A 13303-nucleotide genomic window follows, 5' to 3' on the forward strand; every position below is an offset into this window, starting at 1 on the left:
TACAAAATATTTTTAAATTCTTAAATATACACTCTTAGCATTAAGAGTCTGTAGTCAACAATACTGAAATTTAGTTCCAGCTCACATCTGTTGTGGCATACTCTGTTGTGTATACTCAGGATTTCAGAACTATTCCCCTATGGACCTAATCCAAGAGGCATGATGGGCATTCAAAAGTTTAGAAACTTACTGCATATTTTTCAAAGATATATGCAGAAGTAATGAAAATGACACTAAAGTAGCCACACATATTTTAAATGATCTCCAACTATAAGATTAATCAAAAAAATCTAAGGCTCTGGATATCCTGGCTGTAACTCAAGAGCAGAAGCATTACAAGAAATGTTGCCCTCTAATACATAATATTTGAGCAAAATGGGATACTTAATTATGTCAATACTGCAACATCTAAATAAGGTAATAATTGGGAACAGCAGCTTGACTTTCATTTAGAGAAGCAGTCAGCTACTACAAACAAATTATTTGGGAAAGGTAGAGAAATGAGGTTCCTTCTCAGTGCTTGCAGCTGACACTATCAAATAATATTTTGTATATTCTGAAGCACCAATTCTAAATAGGACATCATACAAAAAAGGCAGGATTCAAAACCTTTTTCCAGCAAGGACCCCTTATTTGCCTTTCATCTGTGTGCCTTGAAGACTGAAATCTGCCACATGCAGATTGTGGGATTCTCATAAAAAGATAACAAATTCTGAATATGACTGAATAACCACAATTTTTCAGTACGTCACCCCACATTCTTTAAATTCTTCTTGAGACCATTTGCAAAGCATGTATTGATGGTGATGAAAAACAAAGTCTTCCTTTAAGATCATCACCCTCACCTAGGTATTAACAAGCATCTTTATGTTTTCATAGTTCATACAGGGTAAGTTAAATGTAATATTTAAATTTAGGCAGCTAAAGAGTTTTTGCAATGTATATGTAATTTTAGAACTGCCACCTTATCTAGTCGCAACATCATTTAAAGTAAACATGCCAAGTTAAAGCTACAAAATGAAAACATTTTCAAACAACACCAAATAGCAAAAGGTGTGACAAATTTGCCCAATTGTTTTTTATGGGAAAATACTTGGCAACATATGTTTAAAATAATAATCGTGCCATTTGGTGTACTTAGTATTTAGTAAAGCTCCCAGGTGTATGGATGGCATAGTCATACTATAAACTTAAATTAGCTTTATTCTGAGTTAGTTTATATGCTGCTCTTTAAAAAAAGCCTTCACAACATGGCTTACAATAACTTAATACAAATATGGCTCAAAACAACCATAATGATGAAAGCTATTTAATTAGAATTGCAAAAACAAAGCAACAGTATTTCAAAATAAAACCCAGCACAGGCCTTGAAATGAATTGGCAGGCAGTATTATATAGTACAGTACAGGTGTTATATGTTCCAAATGCCTGATCCTGTCAAGCAACTGGGCAGCTGTGTTTCGTAAAGTTGAAATTTCTGAACCATTTTCAAAAGCAACCCCAAACAAGTCTGACTTATAATAGCCCAGTCTGAACACAGTGGAACTATCAGTGCATACTCCCCAATAAATCTGGAACTGTCATTTGATGACAATGCTAAGAATTCTGTTGGAAATTAAGCCACACCGCCTCCAACTTCCAGAAGCACAAACTATGAAACAAGTTAAGTCTGTACTATTAACATACCTACTAAATGAACCATGGAATGAGTACTAGGCTCCCCCCTCAGAGAATATTCTCATGTCGTAAATCCATCCCTCATCAATGTAAGCCATTTCTTAGTTGAAAAATCATATTTCTTTTTACAAAATAAATAAATAAATTCTTATGTTGGCTTTTACTTTTATAGGATATTTAAAGAAAAGGAAGGTTTCGATCATATTTTAGAACCAATACATTAAATTAATATTACCTGTACAATGTATCTATTTTGAGTCAGAATCAAATGTACTTTATAAATTACTTTTATTTTCTTTTACTCTTGACATAAACACAAGATATATCAATGTTTAGAATGTGAGTACTGCAAACATTGGGCAACATCCAATGAACGGACTTCCTTCTTATCTACTTTCTCCCCAAATCTGCTCTGGAGGACTCCTGGCGAATAGGGGGCGGGGGGAGTAACAAGTAAGAAGAAAGGAAGGGGAAATACCGTTGCACCACTGGAAGTCCATTCCATGGCAGCCACAACTGGATGTCACTCATTATTTAGAAGGAAAATGCTATATGTTAGCTTGTCTTCATTGTTTTAATGGAAAAGTGACTTGGCATGCATGTCAGTCTAACACCTATGTTTCAGAAAGTCAATGTAGTAACCTATATAGCAATATATAGGTTACCATATTTGTCATTAGGCACCACAGAAGCATCTAATTATACTTTACACTTACTTCATGGAATGCAATAATAGACTACAATTAGCAGACATAAATGTCTCAAGAGAAGTCTGTCTGTCCACCTCTTTGACTTTTAAGATATCAACTGGCAAGAAGCCTGCAGCTCCTTTCACACAGAAGAACCAGTAGGAACTAAGCAACTCTCCCTTTAACAGAATTAAGCCGCACAATGAAATCAGAAACCAATCCTCTTATTTGAATGGAAGGAGGCAAGCAGCACTGCATGCTCAAGAGCAGGAGGTGTGCAGCACGGTATGAGGCCAAACAAATGGTAAAAAAATATACAGGATGGCATTGGGTTGAAATAGACCCCAACTTTTTATTGATTACAGATGTAAATAGACATAGGCAAAGGCATTGGGTATGAATCCAGAATTAATCAACCTGCCTACTGGTTGGTCAATGGGAACCTGCCTACTGGTTGGTCTCATGGCTCTGAGAATAGTAACTAAGTGTTCCATAGCAAGGTCTTCACACTGGCTTGCCTGATCACATTTGAGCATGTCCATACATACACAGGGTGAGAAGGTGGGAAACCCCCAGAAGAACTGGGGCCCCAGGTACAGCCACAATTTATAGGATATCAGCAGGTTAAAGATAGGCTGCTGACACAACCTAGCACTCTCTGATTGGCCCATTGGAAAGGACTCTTCGTGCCAAACCATGCAGTCAGAAGCGGAGGCTCTGGCATCCCCCAATGGCCATGCAGGAAAGATGGCCCAGAACCTCGCCACTGCCATGCAGCAAAGCGCTGCTTCCTCAAAGCTCTAGGTAAGCAGGTATTCTTAAAAGATTTTATTCTGCGCTACTGAATATACTGGATTTTAAAATCAATCCCAGCAGTAACTGTTTATTGTAATTTATTGCCTGAATTGGAAAATGTAACTTTAAAAGAGTGTTCCTTTGAAACCAGAAAACAAAGTGATTTCACTGCCCTTTAAGAGTCCAATTTATGCATTTAGAAGCAACAACTTGGGGCAACCAACATAAAACAAAGAAGCTTCTATCTTCATAACCTGATACAGGATACAAGGTAAAGTGCATGTGCCAATTATTCAATTGAGGCGGCATTTAACACCAAGACAAGTTCCATTCTACATTAAAATTTCAGAGCTTCTATTTTCCCCAGTTTCAGTTGTTGCAATTGATCTGCCCTGACATCTTAGATAACAAAACCAATGAAGGACACTGCTGCTTTAAATATTTCAGGGCTTATGTAGCTAGTAAATAGGCTCCATTGCAATATGGTTGTGAAGGTCATGTCCTATTGTATCTTTCCTCTGATAAGGCATAAAAGTGAAGTTTAAGAAATTCATTCACACAAATACGTTCCCTGTATTTCTTAATTTTGCATGTTGCCATTAGAAATTTCCTTATTGAAAGCAAATGATACTCAAGTCAACACACATCCAAAACTCCTTCAAACCCACACCCTAAACACATTATCATGATTACACTTCAGCAATTTCAGCATTTTATTTGCATTCATCTGCCTGATTTTGCAAACCGAATCCTGCTGAACCTCATTTCTCAGGACTAATAAAGTAAAGCCCTTTAAAGCAGAAAGGGTTTGGCCCTTTAATATGCAGAAGGTAATTAACAAGATTCCTAAACTGTTCTCGGTTTTAGTCAGCCATTTAATTTCAAATTTGAAGCCAACTACTTTAATGGATCCATTAATGTTCCTATATTTCAGATTTAAAAATAAATAAATAATACTGTACCAGTTAAAATACTGGAACATGATACAACCTAGGAAGAAGGGTGGGAAGAAAGGGAGCATCAAGAAGCAAATATTTCTGATCCTTAAAGTCAAAATTAAAGGGAAACAAAGAATATTGAATCACAACCTGACTCTAATTTTTACTTGAGATTTTTAACATATGTGAGTGCCCTCAGCTACTATATAGCTTGAATTATTTCAGTGAAAATAGCTAATGAAGTCAGGCATGTGCTAGAATGGCAAAAGCAGTGTTTGATGTAACATAGAATTATATTATGAGACAAATACTGAAATATCACTTCCCCTTTACTCAAATAAAAGACATTACCTGAAAAGGCAACAGATTGTTACCATTGTCAGTCCTGAAGGCGTTGTCTTCCATCCAGGATTTTGGGGTTAGGGGAGCAGCCCGTGGAAACTTTGGTGGGGCAATGACATTGCTAGAGAAGGGCTTCTTAAGAGGTGAAATGGGATTAAGTGGGGATGGCACTCCAACTCCCACTCCTACACCCACACCCACACCTACTGCCCTTCGAGGGTCCCTGCCAGCTTGCAGCCCGCCCCAAGGATTGGAAGGTGTACTCCAGGCGGCATTTTGGTGGTTATTCCAGCTGGAAGGAGAAGAGGTGGAAGCTGAGGAGGAGGAAGGTTTGCTGGTCATGATGGGCTGATGGCTATAAGCAGCATTTCTCTGGGCAAAAGATGCTTGATTGGGGCTGACTGGCGATCTCCTTTGCTGCTGCTGGGCTTGCTGCTGCTGCTGTTGGTGGTGCTGAGTCTGAGCTAGGCCAATCTGGGGGGAGAAAGTGCCACCAAAAACTGGATTTACATGGTGAGGGAAATTCTGGAAAAGCATTGTCCCATTGACAGGGGTAATCCCTTGGAAAAAGCTATCATCCACTGCATTTGTGGTCCCAGTAGACCAGGTGCTTCCGAAGGAGGGAGACAAGGAGGTGCCGGCTGTAGGTTCCTGCTGAGGCTGGTGGAAACTTAAGCCTGGCAAGATGGGGGACTCCATCTGCATCTTTTCCTTGCTATTTTGGGCAGGAGCTGCTGAGCCGATGCTAGTCACTGGGCTGCTGTCCTCCTGTTTGGATGTCTCTGACGTGATGGGCGTAGAAGGGGCTTCTGCTGCGTTTGGATCTTGCTGCTGCTGCCGCTGCTGCTGGGGCTGGGCTTTGCTTTTGTCCATCAGTAAATCATCCTGCATGGTTTGCGCAGCTGAAACGAGAGGAAGGAGGGAAAAAATCCAGAAGACAGACTGTTAACATTCATATGGCTGCTTTAGCCTTCGCCTCTGCTGCTTGCAAGAATGCCACTGCGAGCGTAACGCTGCCGCAAGTTGCAAGGCACGACTAATACGTAATCCCTACCCCCACCCCTTTAGGAGTAACAGTTTGAATCAGTGTAATCGCTCCACGTCGCTTCTAAAAATACATTTAAAGATGTTTCACCCTTTTTGATGTCTTGGTTCCCTTCAGTGTAAAGGAAAGGTATGCTTATAGGGCAGAGATATACAGCAATTTCGCCACGTCTCTTTCTCATACACCGGAACTCAGAGCTCTCGCCCTGCAATGAGAAACTGATTCTGGTTCCTGTTTTTCCGTGCACCCTCCTCCTTCCTTGTTATTTGCATACGTCAATAAATACTGCTGCGTCCTTCAGCAAGGTTAAAAAGACAGCAGCCTTTACTCTCCCCCACCCCCTTTCCTATGAATAGACTTTTTAAAGGAGCCGCATACCCATTTCGCTTAATCAACAAACCGGTTCAACCAAATAATTAAAAACAGTTCAGGATCCACGATTTTAAAGCCCTGAATAAACGAAAAGAACTAAGCCAAACGGTATTTTTTTTAAGCTACTGAAGGGGTGGGAGGCATCTTACACGTAACTAGGGGATACAGTTTTGTTTTAATAGTCCTTTTGTCTCCCATGTTAAATATGGCATTTAATAATCCAAGAACTAAATTGCTTTGAGCAAAAAATACTGAAGCCTTCAATCCCGCATAAACTGGGGAAAGTATTCAGACGCGTTAACACTTCCTTGTAGGCATCCTCCTGCTGCAGATTTTTCCATGCACAGGCATAAAACACTAATTAATTCATATTGCCAATATAAATCACCAGATAGTAATAATGACCATTTTGTCTTCTATCTATTGTTACTAAAGAGCATTCCCTACCTCTGCACCTATGAGAACGCTATCAGAGGAACAGCAAATAGTTAAATAGGCCAAACAAAAGACGGCCGTCTGGAAAAGACGCTGAACAAATTCATAAATTAAACAGGCTTGTTTTAACAATACTGTATACTTTTCTCAAATAATATTGCAACCTTCAAAATCGAATGTATCTCTCAACGCTATTTAACTGCATCAGTAAAATAACCAATACTTAAACAGGGGTTGCTTTGAGAAGGGTGTGAAGAAATATGAAGGTAGTGACTTCCTCTCTCATAACCACTAAATTCAAAACATTCCTGAATTTAAAATCCTTCTTCATAACAGGTAATCAAGTGAAAACATCAACATTTTTAATGGGCATAGAAGAAATATATTCAAGCAGTATTTTTTATTTTATTTTATTGCTGATCTGTGCACACAATCTAAAAATAATGCCTTGCAGGGAGTGCATAAAGAGAGTATTAAGCTAAATTCCTAATCCGAAAAGGAGCAAACTAGCGCATCTGTAGCACGCAGCTTTGCTGCTGTTGTAGGGGGTGCAGGGAAACCTTTAAAGCAGCACTGCAGCAAGCCATAATATAAAAGGCTTTGTGTAGTTTTCCATTAGCTGCGCTCCGATCAAAGTCACCACAACAGTAAAGGAAGAAAAATTAATACAATACATTTCATACAAAGAGGGACAATCAGATATATTGCTCTCCTCCTGTGTTTTAACAGCCGGTTTAGGAAAGCATTTAAACAATAGCCAATAGTAAAGTAAAACTATTGCTTCCAATATAGCAGATAAGCTGTGCTACAACAATTTTAAGGTATTTTTAATCAACTTCATATTGAGACACTAGCTAGCATTATTTCCCCCATCGCTTCTTATACGTACGATTTCACTACAGATCTACCCCTTTGTCAAGGTCAATACCTAACCATTACGTGCACGCAGGCAAACTGAAGAGAGGCAAATTGGGTATTACTCGGAAAAATAGGCAGCTAAATACCTAGCATTGGGCTGGTATGCGGCGCCTCCTGTTTCCTCCACCCCCTTTCCCCCCGTGTATTTGTGCCCGTCTAAACTACTGTACATGAAAATCAAATACTCCCATAATACTTCGTTTGCATGCAGTAACCCGCTTAGCCGCCGATAACAGTTACCTTTTGAGTATTCTGTATTTAAAGATCAATAAAAGGAAGGGACAGTGTGTCTATTTCCTTCTTTCGGGTTTGGTATATGACAAATAGAAATTGCTCTGGCAAGAGCACTTTGACAACTGTAAGCAGAAGACGCATGTGCAACCGCGGAATTGTGGGGATTGAAGTCTTTCCTTGAACAGAGGCAAGCTGGGAGAAGAGTGCTCAAAGCACCAAGGCACGTTTGTAAAACAGAAAGAGCTTGCAGCTCTCTCATGGCTGAAAGCCTCTCGATCACTCCTCAGGAGGCAAAACTGGTTTAACAGGTACCTTTGGAGCCAAGCATTTTATTAGGCACGGGTCACTCTGATTTTAATTTAGATTTGGGTCAAGATGTTATTTATAATTTTTTTAGAGAGAGATTTGAGCCGCATCTAAATTAAGATCCAACAGAGTAATAGTGATCCAAAGTAAGCAACTGTAATACTAGCTAATTATTGGGTATTTTTCAATTTTAAAAAGTACAACACAAAAACACCTGGTTGCCATAATAGATCAAATAAAAAAATCTATCCCGTACTTTCTCCAACAGTGCACATCATACAACACTAAGAAGATTACAAGCAAATACAACCCCCCCCCCATGTTCAGGGTGTTTGTGTGTGTGTGTGTGTGTGTTATGTACATACATACACACAATCACATCAAACAACAGTTATGCTCATCTTCCACCTAAGCATCTTCAGGTGTGTACAGTGGTACCTTGGGTTACATACGCTTCAGGTTACGGACTCCACTAACCCAGAAATAGTACCTTGGGTTAAGAACTTTGCTTCAGGATGAGAACAGAAATCATGCTCCGGCGGCGCGGCAGCAGCAGCAGGAGGCCCCATTAGCTAAAGTGGTGCTTCAGGTTAAGAACAGTTTCAAGTTAAGAACGGACCTCCGGAACAAATTAAGTACTTAACCCGAGGTACCACTGTATACTGCACTGCTGAAAAGGGGAAGGCAATTGACACAAAGTTTTATTTTCATCTTATTAATGGGAAGCAGGTTTCATATTGGTTTCTTCAAAATAGTCTTACTGTTTAAGTTATTATAATGCCCTTCATTCTTAAAGCATATCCTAGTCAAATGCCTTGGATTCACATATAGCTTTTGGGCAGGGATAAATTTGGGTAACATATATTCCTGCAACAAAAGTGGCAGAAATGGAAATCCTTGTTTTTCAACACATCACATGTATCAGAATTCCTTTACAGTACTGTGCTTTAGATACCTACTTCCCAACCCCACAGTCCCAAAGGTTGTCAGGTTAGTCTGACTAACCAAAGTACAGCATTATCATAAATCACTTTAATTATCTCTCTTCCTGTGTTATGAATAATAATAGAATGGCGTGACTTTAATAAGCCAAGTTAAATGTACAAAATTGCATGTTTTCCCAATTACCAACCAATGAGCATTTTACTTCACAGTAGTACCTTGGAAAGACATATACCAAAGATTACTATGCTTAAGTAGCATTATGTACTGTTAATAAGATACAGGGCTTTTAAACAAGTTTGGATTTGGCTATGTTAGATTTCAGCCAATTGTTTATTCAGATGTCAATTCCAGAAAGTACAATCGGGCCTTTCTCCCATACAAACTATCATCTTCCATCTGCCTCTGATCTGAGGAAGGCAGTGGAAAGCCTGAATTAGTGCCTGGAAACTGTGAGAAGCTGGATGCCAATGAACAAACTTAATTCAGATAAGATGAAATAACTGTTTGTAGGATCTAGGATTACAAATACAACCTGTCATGGATACAGCTGCACTCTTTCTGAAAATTCAGAATCACAGCGAGAGGGTATTCCTTCATGCTGCTTCTGAATTATCAGATCATGCCAGTTGACTAGAAATGCCTTTTACCAAGTTTGGTTACTATACCACATGTCCCCTTTCCTGGAGAGGGCATGCCTAACCACGTCAGTCTTGCTTCATTTGTAAACCATTCTGTATTATATTATTTTGGAACAAAAATAATAATAGGGAGCCAGACTGTAACCTGAAAAACAGGTGTTTATTTTTATGTGTAGGGATCAAACAAGAGACATAGTAGCAGCTGCTTCTGCCCACTCCTCCCCTAGGTCCTTTAATCCACCCCTCTCCCCTGCCTGCAGGAGCAGTGGTGGCTGGTGCCCAACGTGTCTGGTAGGGTGGAATGCAAGAAGACCAACAGTAGGAGGAACCAAAGTGAATGGCAGACTGAGCCACCCTTGACTGGTTGTAAGTAAGAAGATGGCTATATAGGGGTTGAGTAAGGGCAGACTTGGGTTGGTAGGGTAGTGCCCCAATTGCCCCAATGGGTCAGCCTCCACTATGCAGAAGTGAACAGAAATCAGCCTTTGTATCCATCCCCGCCCCAAGATGGGGTTGTCTCCAAGGCATGCTTAAGCCAAGACCCTAAGACAATAAAGCATTAATTGCCCCAACCACAGCATCATTTTTGCACTGAACAGAACATCCAAGAAAGTCAGCAGCAATGAAATAACTCTTGTTTGCATGCCTTCTCTTTTTTCAGGTTAAAGGAGGTCCACTATGTCTTTTCATAATTATCTTCCAAGTTCTGGAACAGTGGACAAAAAGGACAAGGGAATAACAGACAGGATCCGCCCTGGCTAGCTTTTTTGTTGCTTGATCACTATGGCAAAAGGTATACCATTTATTTTCAACACTGACTGGCAGCAGCTGTCCAGGGTTCCAGGCTCAGAACATACCCAGCACTCTCTGGAGATACCACTGGGATTGAATCTGTATTCAGAAGGTTCCAGAATCAATCCCTGGTGTCTGCATAAAAATGGATGAGGAAGGGAAAATATAAATGGTCTGAACCTGGTATAAGAGGACAACTTCTGGGGTGTGAGGGGATTAGGGGAGGGATGGTACCTCTACTGGGGGACACATCATGCTCTGTTGGGGGTAGTTTGAGAGTAAACTCTGAGGAAAAATCTGTACCCACTGCCTTGTGGGACATCTTTGGAAGATGAAAAAGCCAAGGAGTTAACCCTACACAAACCTGGAGTGCAGTCCCTAAGATGGTTAGATGGTGCTTTCTACACCTCCTTACAACAACTCCTGCAGCTAAGCTTGTGCCAAATGTGTTACTCTACTTTCCTTTGGACCACATCAACAAGGCTGAGAGAGGGGTCTTGTCATCTCAGCAGCCCAGGCTTGTGCCACGAGGAGGTCACTTTGGTGCTGCTTATGCAGCAGTTTGATTTCACCCCCGGAAGCACACTCTATTGCCTCTCGAGACAGACAGCTGCTGCCGCCAACAACAACAACTCATTCTCAATGCTGCAAGCTACATGCTAATATTCAAAATATACAAAACTATCAGCTAATAGGAAAACAAATGAATTTTAACAGGCAGCTTTAAATAGAGCAAAACAATGTATCAGAAGGTTACACTTCTAGCATTCTGTAGAAGTATACCACTAGCATGACCCCCAAAGCAACTCCAATCTGCAGACAGAAATAACTAAGAATTGTTACAAACCCTAATAGCTAAATTGTTATAAATATTATTGCATCCCACTTTGTAGTTCTGCCATGTTTAACAATTGCAAAACCAATATCAATTACTATGTACAAATTAAAATTGATAGGAGATAAATTATCAGGGAAACATAATGGAGTTTAATCCTTTCATAAAATTAACCAAACAGAAACATTAAAGGAAAAGGGACCCCTGACTGTTAGGTCCAGTCACGGACGACTCTAGGGTTGCGGCACTCATCTCGCTTTATTGGTTATGGGAGCTGGCGTACAGCTTCTGGGTCATGTGGCCAGCATGACTAAGCTGCTTCTGGCGAACCAGAGCAGTGCACGGAAATGCCGTTTACCTTCCTGCCGGAGTGGTACCTATTTATCTACTTGCACTTTGACGTGCTTTCAAACTGCTAGGGTGGCAGGATCTGGGACAGAGCAACAGGAGCTATTAGGAACTGACTAATTTTAAGTTTTCACATTTGTAGAGTGCACCAATTTTGAAGCAAAAAGACAATTTTTGCACAGAAGTGTTTTGTTGAGTCTGAAATTATGGTCTTGTGATCCAGTTGTTTGAGCAGCAATATTATCAATATGTGGATAGCTCTACCACTTTTTCACTTTCTAATTCCAGTGTGGAAACACCCTCAGCAGGTTCCAGTCTGATTACAGGACTGGAATGGATGAGGGCTAACAAAGTAAAAAATAATCCAGGTTTTTCTTAAATATCATGGTTTGGAAAATCTAGTAATTAGAATGTTTAGATTTGACTCTGGATGGGGTCATACTCTTCTTGAAGAGCTAGTTACAAAGTCTCCAAGTGACATTAGGTGCCAGGAATGTTTTCACCAGCTTCAGCTGGTTCAGCAGTTGCAGCCTTAACTAACCTGACCAGCCACAGTGATGCATGTACTCCCATTTCACTAAATCTCCCTAAGAGAACCATGTTGCTACTTATTTCCATATCATATCTATGTACTTGGTTATCACTGTCTATATGCTAGTCTGCATGTTTAATCAAAATATTGAAAAAGATAAAAGGTCAAAAAGTGGCAGCATTCCTTTGGCTACTTTACAGAACATTATAGCAAGTAGGCCCCAATTGGTTAGGTTACTTAGTTACACTGTACTTCAAATTTGTAACATTTTCACATAAATTTACAGCCTGGGTGTTTGTCCCCTTTACTCAACATGAATACTGTACTGGTACGCAAACAATAATCTTTTACAAAAATGCCTCCGAGCTCCAGCACCCTCTTCCCAGGAGAAAAGTCTCCTGAATGGTACTTCTGTTGACTCAGAAATTGAGGTTGAGAAACACAGCCATAATAAAATGTTGGTTTCAATTACAGCCACAGCCTCCCCAATAAAAAAAGATTTTGAGAAGCCACAAAACTCATGAAAAGCATATTATTAACCAACTCGCAACACATACTCAAAGCGTATTTGCTTATTGCCTTTGGTTGAGGCAGGTGACCTTTTTTGTGGCAGGGTGGTGATGGTGGCAGCAGCGGCAATTGTGTCATCTTTTGGCAAGAAAAGTAGCTATTCTCTATAGTGGTTCTGGCTAGTACAGTGAAGAGTTGGGTTGAAACCCCTCAGCTGGGAAACTCACTTGGTGACCATGGGTCAGTCACCCCCCTCTCAGCCTAACCTACCTAATAGGGGAGTTTGAAGGATAAAAGTGTGGGGCAGGGAGCTGGAAGGACCATTTGCGCAGAGGGAAAAGCCTCCTGGAGGAAAGGCTAAGTAGATCAAGGTAATAAACAAGTATACTGTACATGAAGTTCTTTAAGCGAGCACAGTCAGTCAAGGAGTCACAGCCCAGCCACCCCTTTGCCCCAAAAGGACGTCTGTGACGAGGGGGGTGGTGGGAGAGAGTTGCCCCCCCCCCGCTGAATGCCCTGGGACAAAGGAGGCGCACCTGTACCAGTGGGGAAGGCAAGGCAAAGGGGGGGCGAAGGAGCTTCAATGTGATGATGTAACCGAAAAATACCTCTCCCCACCCCACCTCACCCACCACCGTCTCCGCACAGGGAGCGGGGGAAATGAGAGTTGTGGAAACACTCGCCCATCTCTCTCTGTTTCCTCCTCCCCAAGGAAGGAAGGGAGGGTGGGGAGCAAGGAGCAAGAACTGACAGCGTCGAGGTGTGTGCTGACCTTTCCCTCAGCGAGCGTAGCCATCTCGCCGCTCCCCCAGCCGAAGGCAAAACCCCAACCCCGGCCGGCCCGCGCTCTCACGCAGCGGCGGCGGCGGGCGAGGAGGAGCAGGGCAACGAGCAACTGTCGCGAGCGAGCGCGCCGTTAGAAGAAGAAGAAGGCGGCAGGGCGAGGGGGTTG

General features: G+C 41.2%; 1 protein-coding gene and 1 long non-coding RNA gene across 9 annotated transcripts in view; one reads left to right on the forward strand and one right to left on the reverse strand.

Moving 5' to 3' along the window:
• Positions 1-13262, reverse strand: part of CPEB3 (cytoplasmic polyadenylation element binding protein 3) — a 70505-nt gene extending 57243 nt beyond the window's left edge. For 3 of the 8 annotated variants that reach the window (XM_081192185.1, XM_081192183.1, XM_081192182.1), the window contains exons 1-2: positions 5577-5699; positions 4451-5343 (exon numbers count right to left, since the gene is read on the reverse strand). In XM_081192185.1, coding sequence (XP_081048311.1) covers positions 4451-5343; positions 5577-5667 — 984 coding nt within the window. In that variant the 5' untranslated portion in view covers positions 5668-5699. Of the gene's footprint in view, positions 1-4450; positions 5344-5576; positions 5701-7451; positions 7566-13123 lie in introns of those variants that run through there. The other 5 variants (XM_081192189.1, XM_081192188.1, XM_081192186.1 and 2 more) reach the window with 4 other exon arrangements.
• LOC308586001 lies at positions 3095-11013 on the forward strand. Its single transcript, XR_014007709.1, has 3 exons — positions 3095-3170; positions 9595-9700; positions 9996-11013. It is a non-coding gene; the product is annotated as an uncharacterized lncRNA (long non-coding RNA).
• Positions 13263-13303: the final 41 nt, after the last annotated feature.

The sequence above is a fragment of the Podarcis bocagei genome, assembly GCF_964188305.1.
Source record: "Podarcis bocagei genome assembly, chromosome: 4".
Classification (NCBI taxonomy): domain Eukaryota; kingdom Metazoa; phylum Chordata; class Lepidosauria; order Squamata; family Lacertidae; genus Podarcis; species Podarcis bocagei.